Here is an 8,626-nt window from a genome sequence, read left to right on the forward strand (position 1 = left end):
CTGTTTACAAACTGGAGTTTCTAAACAACATGGAGTCACTATAGTCAAGACATCTGTCTCATCAGAGTTTGTTCAATTTTTTTCTCTCTAATATAGGGTATTGTTCTATTTGTAATTAATGTTGAACTGAGAAAATGAATACAATTTAACTGACCACCATGAATTTGTTTATCTTGACACTGTGAGCAACACAGGAAAGCAGAGACGAGAGAACATTTAACTCATAGGTGGAATTGCTATACTTTCTCATTTTTGTTGATTTTTCTGAAGGGTTCCACCAGTTATCAGAAAGGATCAATTTGGAATAAGACTCAGGAAGTTCAGGATGAGGAACACAGGTAAATTCTGAAGGTATAGAGGGTGGAGGTATTTGAGAGCTGGAAATTACTAATGTTGATGAATAGACAAGTAGAACACTTTAAAAATCTCAGTTTCCGTGTGTAGATAACTAGTAAAGCACAGTGCAATGGAATAAACTAGAGGTATGTTAGACAAGAGAGTGACATTACTTGTGGATCTATTTTTACATATTTATTTGTTTATTTAGCTACTAGAAATTGACCCAAGGAAGCTTTACCACTGAGCCACAACCCCAGTCCTTTCTTTTATTTTGAGAAAGGGTTTTGTAAAATGCTGATGGTCTCACTAACTTCCTGAGGCAGGCCTCAAACTTGCAGCCCTCCTGCCTCAGCCTCCTGAGTTCCTGAGATTAAAGGTGTGCACCACCAACTCCAGTTAATGTGCATGTATTTATTTCAAAAACCAAGTTGGAGGATGAAGCAGTATATTGGTAATAGTACATAAAATTTCTTTCAGTTTTCAAATGTGTGTGTGTATATATATATCTCACAATGTTTTAATATGCAGAAATGTCAAGCAGTAAGTTTCAAAGTATTCCAGAGATGATTGGATCAGATGTGATTTGGTCCTATTGACTGGATTGAGAGTGCTATCATGTGAGTTTGAAAGGTGATCTCATCAAACTGCTTTCTAGAGCCATTGTATGTAGATTGGGTGATGGATTCTCCTTAAATTGGTCTAGTGCTTCAGTGAAACAAATCCTCTAAAACCTGTTCACTTTCCTTTTTTATTTCATTTGTAATAATAAACATGTAAATCAAATAAATTACAGATTTAAATTCAGGAAATGACAAACTTGATGATGATATAAATTAGGTTATTAAAATGTCAAAATTCAGCTCTATTATATTTCTTTTCTTAATGTTCATGGGAAGCGATAGGGGCTTCTATTAAATATTCCTGAAAATATACACAATTAATCTTAATTGGATAAAAGAAGGTTAGATATATTTCCCAATTACATATTTTACAAATTATATTATTGAGATTTGACATAAAATACTTAGAAATACAGAAAAAACAACATAGATAAAATATAAGATTTTTAAATTTTAAATAAAATTCAGATAGTTCAGAGAATAAAGATAAAAGTGAGTGGAAAATTGCTATGTACCTGGAAATTAAGCAGTTGATCAAACTATGGTATATGACCCACATTTGTGTTAAAGGCATTTAAATTTATAAATGAATTAATTTGTAAATTATAAATGCATCTGTTGAGATGTTTGTGTGATTTTTGTCCTACATTCAATTTATGAAGCATATTACTTTTGTTAATTGGCCTGTGTTGGACCATTCTTTCATACTCAGAATGTAACCAACATGACCGTGATGAACAATGCTTAATGTGAGGTTGAATGTGATTTGACAATATTATGTTATGGACTTTTGCCTCTTTGTTCCTGAGGAATAGTAGTCTGGAGCTTTCTTTCTTTGAAGGTTACATATATGGATATGGTATTAAAGTTATACTGGTTACATAGAGTGTATATGTAAGTGTTACCTTTCTGTGTCCTGGAATATTCTGAGTAGAATTTGTACTAGTTCTTCCTTACAAGTCTATTTGAATTCAGCTGTGAAACCATCTGGTCCTGGATCTTTTTTTTTTTTTCTTCAGAGTAACCAATACAATTTTGTTTACAAAAAACCATGAGCCTCCTCTTATTTTTATTTTTAATTTTTCAGGCTGAATGAGAATGATCTTTACACATTTGTTTGCACTTCCCAAATATTCTTCAATGGGCATATTTCACATTTAAAACAAAACAACACCCAAAGTTGAATGCTTCCCAAGAAGGAAGGAGTCATGCTGATATCAGTCATGAGAAGTCACAAAATGCCTCTCCTCCCTGGTCCTCAGGCATACTGGGGAGCTGGGGTGCAGCTCGCTGCCTGGATTCCTTCCCCAGTACTCCAAAACTGAACAAAACAAACAACATGGCCAAATGATAAGAAATGGCTTATAAAGTATTTGACCAATGACATCCACAGAAACTTTTAGGAATTATATTTGTTAGCTCTAGAAGTAGAAAAACCTGGCTGTTAGGTCTCAACACCTAAAAAAAGAGACAAGCTGACCACAGAGACCCTAGTTATCTTGCCCTGCGCTGGGACGGGCGAGGTGCACTAGTAAGATCAATCCCAGCCCATTTACCCAAAGACTATGACCTGGGGTGCCCCAAGGCCTGCAACACACTTCTCTTGGCTTCCACTATAATAAAGTGCAAAATCTTGGTGGCAGCTGAAGGCCTCCCAGACCAGATCCTCCTTCAGCAGCTCCTGCTACAGGCAGACTGTCAGTGTCCCAGTGTCACAGAAGTCAGAGATGCAGCCCTGGAGGTGAGGAAGGAGCTGCTATAAATTTTTCTGAACCTTGTAAAGGTCCCCTTGAAAGAGAACTTGGAGTACAGCATGTGCAAGTGGCACTGAGTGTCCATAAGCCCTGCTTCAGGCTGGGCTCCCCATGGCCCCATGTCAGGGAGCTGGATGCCTGTCCGCCACAGGGATGAGGTGGGGTCTGCTTTCAGAATTTCCTTTCTCCTTCACTTCTTCTAGGGAGCTTGTGCAGACCTCAGGGAATGGGAATTCTGGGCTCTGGAGGTGCTCTGGGAGCTCACTGAGGAGCTGGGGATAATCACTTAGGAGCTGTGGCTGCTTGTCCCAGCCTGGGCCGTGTCCTGGCTGCTGCCCACAGAGGGGTGGCCAGGAGTCTTGGCTGCTGGCCCTGTAGCTGGTGTAGTCACACCGAGGACTTCTGTACAAATGAGGGGTACATGTTGTAGTCAGTGGAGAGGGAAGAGGCTCTGGAACTGCTGAGTACTTCAGGGAGACAGGCTCCTCTGAGAGACTCTGACCCTGGAGGCTCGTCCACGTCACACCAGTTGCCTCCTCATGGAGGGGGTTCCGTCACCACCTTCCTATCTGGATGCTTGTGGATTTCTAAACCCTTTTTTGAATGTTGGAGCCATCCAAAAATTCTAGCAGGGGAGAGGGCTTGTCAATGACTGTCCTTTGGTCACCAAGTGGCTCCTCAGCAAGCTTCTCCTGAGGGTCCACAATCACTCTGGTGTCACAGAAGCTGCTCCTGTCAGGCTGTTTCTCCTGGGCTCTGACCTCTGGGGGCAACACTTTCTCTTTCTGAGGAGTGACCCTGATGCTCAGGGCTGGTCCTTCCATATGGTTGGGACACACTTCTGGGCTGGGCTTCACCCTAGGGGTGGCAGCTTCTTTCCTTCTGGGCACTGGATTTCCCTGGGATGTCCTGTAGAGCCTTCAGGTAGATCACCTTGGAGGCCTGGTCCCAAGCCTATTCCAGTTGCGTTTCTGGGCTTCGTTTGGCCCTTCCATCCCATCCTTCTGACCTTCAGCTTCAGCTGCAAATTCAGAGTTCATGGAGTTAGGAGAACTATCTTTGGAATCAACCTTAATGCTGCAGGCTTCTTCCTGTATAAAAGCCATTTCTTCTAGGGAGGGGTTGGCAGGGTACATAGACAATCCCTTGGACAAAAGAAGGCCCAATGCTCCTAATTAGGCAGCCTTTGGAAGTGGCCCTGCCTACACCTGGACCAAAGGAAGAAGAGGAAGGAGAGGCAAGGGAGGATAGGAGCAGAGATAGAAGAGGAGAAGAAGGATTTCTGCAGTGGGATGAGTTCCTGGATAACCGCATCAACATCCTCATGACCTTTCAGGTGCCTGGGGCTGCTGCCCCCTCAGGAACGTGATGCAGGGCTGTGAGCTGGCAGCTAGAGAGTGCCACGTCCCTGGGCTCTGGAGGCAGCTGAGTTTGTTGGGACAACCTTTTGCAGTGATTCTTGACCTTGAACTGCTTGGATGCCATGGGCACCTTTCCCTCTTTCCACCGCCCATCCACCACAGTTCTCAAGGTTTCACAGATGCCATGGCACTTTGGAGAAGTCCCAATGATTGGAGACTGACTAAAGGCTTTGGTCTGACTCCCAAACCCACAACTGGATTCTGTGATCACCCAGGCTACTGTTTGCACTGCTCTACTTCAGAGAACACAAAGCACTCCAGGGACTGCTAAGTGCTTACCATTAGTTTGCAATACAGAGGCCTTCACAGTGCCCTGGATTGCTAGACCACAATTACTGTCCTCTTGCCCTGCTTGTTCTTCTTCTTGGTGGCTCTGGGCCTTCCTGCAAGACACGGGAGTTGGCCAGTGTTCACCAACTCCTCACCTACTCTGTACTTGGTATCCTTGCTCTGCTTGTATTTTTCCTGCTTATCGTTTATGTTCTCCTTTTCTCTGTGTTTTGACTGGTGAATCACAACAACATTGGGAGGCAGAGTGAATTCCACTTTCCTGAGGTTGAATTCAGACTTTGGTCGGTTCTGTTGTTGGAGAAATTTCCACTGATCCAAGGTGATTTCTCCGTTAGCTGTATCCACCAAGCGCTCTTCTGACTCTAGTTCTTTGCAATAGGAGTCTCCTTGGAGCTCTCCTTGGGTGACTCCCAAGATTGTGTCCCCAGGCCCATGCGCTATTGTTTCCCTACCTAGTGACACACTCCCATTGTCAGTTTCAAGATCACTCTTCTGGACATAAAAGAGGACATAGGCACGCTGACTCAGGACACAAGCAATGTCACAGGCCACTACCTTAGCATCGTCCATTTTGTACCAGTGGCCATTGCCAGCTTTTATGTAACAATAGTAATGTCCACTGTGACAACTCACGCCGGCATGGACCAGCACAGCATAGAGGGCATACACCAGTGGGCCTCTGCCCTGCTGAGACATGTATGGCTGCATGTCAAGACACTCAGGATACTGCACGTGCTTAGCAATTTTTTCCCCTGTGAGATCCGAGAACCGTTTCAAAACAAGCATAAGCACTTTTGGTGCCTTCTGCAGGGTCAGGGTCTTGCAGGCTGGCCTCTTCTTCTGACAAACACCACACTGGTAGGCGTTCTCCCCTTCCAGCCACTCAGGCTTCACCAAGTGCTCCAGTGCATGCTGCACACTGGGAGCTGCCGTGATGTCTAGCATAATGTCCAGGTAGGGGTCAAAAGTGTCTGAAAGGCCACAGCAGTGGAGACACTTGATTTGGGATCTCCAGCACCCTCCAAATATCTGGCGCATGAGGGTAGGGTCCTTGGGGTGAGCACCTGGCTGCTTGTGCCCACGCAGACATGCTTTTTGCATGGCATGGAGAGTGAAGAGCAGAAATTCATGGGCATCTTCTTGCCGGGAAGTGTGGAAGCCGTCAACCAAAGCAGGCAGGGGCTGAATGACATCCCCAGGGTGGTGGAGAGCCCGTGTCACGTGGGCTTGCATCACACACAGCATGCAGACCCTGTGACGAGGACAGCGTTGGCAGTGCTCCTGGGACAGCATGTAGTTGGCCAGGGGAGCTGTGTACGTCAGGCACTGCAGGGCTGCATTCACGTAGCAAGTGTTTCCCATGTTCTGCAGCCCAGCACCAGCTGCGGACGGTCTCTGCCAGTTCAGACAAAGTTTTCCTCTAGGAGCCAGCAGTAGCCCCACAGGAGCTGAATTCTTCTTTAAGGGTGCATCAGGACAAGGTGACAATGATGACTCTGCAGGTAGAGAAGGACCCAAATGGACTTTAGCATCAGCTGCATTTGATGACCATTCAGGTTTTATACAGTCATGAAACTGAGACTCACCTCCACAGTGGAGTGAAGCTGCCTCCATGTCTCCAGGAGCAGTAACCACCAGGTTTCCCTGCTGAGTCTTGAGAGGAGAGAGCTTCTCCTTCAGAGCTGGCCTTCAAATGACAGCCTGGTCCATGTTTTCAGCCTTTTATAGCTCAGCCTCCTGACCACACCCACTAACTTCCTGCCAGATCCATCAATCACCTGCAAGTACTTAATTAGATTAGGGATTTGGGTGTGGTCAGTTCACTTCCTGGAGACACTGGTTGACTCTTTTCCCTGTTTGTGGATCTCAGGGGTATTTTTTTTTGTTTGTTTGTTTTTGAGAAAGAGAGACAGAGAGAGAGAGAGAGAGAGAGAGAGAGAGAGAGAGAGAGATAGAGAGAGAATTTTTTTTTTAATATTTATTTTTCAGCAGACACAACATCTTTGTTTGTATGTGGTGCTGAGGATTGAACCCAGGCCGCACGCATGCCAGGCGAGCACGCTACCGCTTGAGCCACAACCCCAGCCCGAGTGAGAGAATTTTTAATATTTATTTATTTTTTCATTTTTCAGTGGACACAGCATCTTTATTTTATTTTTATGTGGTGCTGAGGATCAATCCCAGCGCCAGGCACATGCCAGGTGAGCGCTGTTACTGCTTGAGCCACATCCCCAGCCCAAGGAGTATTTTTATAACCACATTTCATAAGCATTTTGATGTGTGCACATATTCATAGTGGTAATATCTCAATTAAAATGTTTTTACTTATTAAAATATATATCTTTAAAAAATTTTAAACCACTTTTCTGAGAAAAAGATATATTTCATTTTCTTCTCAATAAACCAAGTCATGTTGGACATGTCCTGACACATTTCCATGATGGTTTTGAATTCAAAAGGAAGTCCTTTAGGAATATGTCTGCTTGTCTTTGGCAGAAATATGAAGGAGGCAGGGAATAAGATTTTTATTATGTTCAAGATAATGTTCCTTCCAGTACTCATGTATCATAAGTACAGACTTCTCCACCCAAATGCCAGTACTCATATAGGGTCATAAATAGTTTAAAAAAGATTAATGGACCAAGGTGTTCATTCTCTGGTTCCTTACCTCTGTTGAATTTCATTCCTCGGTGGAATGATCTGGAACATAGTTTGAAATGTATTTGTCTACCCCTGTTGGCTTATACAATGGACAGCCTTCTGTGTGTGCAGCTTGTGGAGGGCTCTGAAGGAAGACATGGAACCCACCTCTCCACCCAGGGTGGGGACCAAGTGGGGAGTCAAAATCTGGAAGCCAGAGAAGAATTCCAAAGGACAGATTGCAAAATGATTTCTTAGTATACCACTAATGGTTTATTCATCTCTATATTTGAGTCTTTAACAAAACTTCCAGAAAATTATGTACACGTGAGGAGTCTACCACCCAGTTTTCAAAATCATCATTTTCAAGTCACAAATTGTTTATTCCAAACTCTAGAGAGGAAGAGAAAGAACTGGACTTTTAAAGGCACAACTCAAATCATATCATTCATCTCACAATAATGTGTTTCTTACAAACACTTGAGCCAGTCAAATGTATTTCTTTTAACAAATGCATATTTAAGTATAGAGGCATAAAAATAATCCTTCAGTCCACAGTAACCAAAATTCATGAAACTCAATAGTATCTTGCATTTCTTATCTACTAAATGCCTGAGAATCATTTGAGTGTTGTTTTTGTGAACATGTATATAAGCAGTATTAGCTCAGAAAGGTTTGCACAGATGTGCAGGTAAGTAATATTGATCCAGGACCCAATGATTTTCAAATCAGATACATGGAAAACAGAACTGAGATGCAAATGTGTGAGACATTTTTTAACAGGAATTGTTAAGGTCTGTAAACAAGTCAGATTGGCACCTGTTATTTTGCCAGAGAAATGTTAGAGTCTGTAAACAAGTCTGCAGGGTGCCTGGCAAAATGCCAGAGGGAATGGTTTGTGAAGTAACAAAAGCGAGCCATTATGTGTGGAGATTCCTTATTGGTTGACTGCTGTATCTATTTTATGCTAATTACATAGGCTGTGTAAAATGTATAAATACCGCTCTTATTCTACAATAAACGGCTCTCACTCCTGCTGTATTAACGTACACAAGTCATTCGTCACCCCCGCTTATTTTACCCAGCCAGCCAGGCTGTGGCAAGGAATGTCCACAGGGATTAGGTTGATTGCATTAGACAAGGCATCTGATCCCATGGCCCCAGGGCAGTATCCAATGTCCCTCCCTTTTCTCTGACATCTAGGAAGCTGACTCTGCTCCTGTGGTGTTTGCCCAGCAGCCACCTGCCTGAAAACCTGCTGACAGATCAGAGGTGGACAGATGGACCTCAGGTTGGATTCCTTTCCCAATGGGTTCTTCAGATTATGGCTGGGAAAAAGAGTAGAGGAGAAACAGGAAATGATGGAGGTGTAGATCCTTGGGTAAGCATCACTTCATTTTCAACAGAGGTGTTTGCATTCAGAAAGATACTGTTAATCACTCAACATTTTAATGACTACAGGAAGATTCAAATTTCAGAGGAAACCTACTCCACCATTCTGGGTTCTATGGGGAAGTGGAGGAGTCCTATGGAAACTGGTCATTTTTGCCCTGGGCATTTT

General features: G+C 43.5%; 1 protein-coding gene and 1 pseudogene across 1 annotated transcript; both read right to left on the reverse strand.

Annotated features, from left to right (window-relative positions):
- Positions 1-2,403: 2,403 nt before the first annotated feature.
- On the reverse strand, positions 2,404-4,039 carry LOC143397396 (3'-5' RNA nuclease TATDN2 pseudogene; annotated as a pseudogene).
- A 416-nt stretch (positions 4,040-4,455) lies between these two features.
- Positions 4,456-6,039, reverse strand: LOC143397395 (ubiquitin carboxyl-terminal hydrolase 17-like protein 6). The gene has a single exon (XM_076853447.2). It carries the CDS (start codon positions 6,037-6,039, stop codon positions 4,456-4,458), a length of 1,584 nt encoding a protein of 527 aa, XP_076709562.2.
- Between the last annotated feature and the right edge of the window lie 2,587 nt (positions 6,040-8,626).

The sequence above is a fragment of the Callospermophilus lateralis genome, chromosome 4 (assembly GCF_048772815.1).
Source record: "Callospermophilus lateralis isolate mCalLat2 chromosome 4, mCalLat2.hap1, whole genome shotgun sequence".
Classification (NCBI taxonomy): Eukaryota; Metazoa; Chordata; class Mammalia; order Rodentia; family Sciuridae; genus Callospermophilus; species Callospermophilus lateralis.

Bases quoted from the DNA above. Each gene is read 5' to 3' on its own strand.
- LOC143397395 (XM_076853447.2), bottom strand. From the start codon at position 6,039: ATGGAGGCAGCTTCACTCCACTGTGGAGGTGAGTCTCAGTTTCATGAC.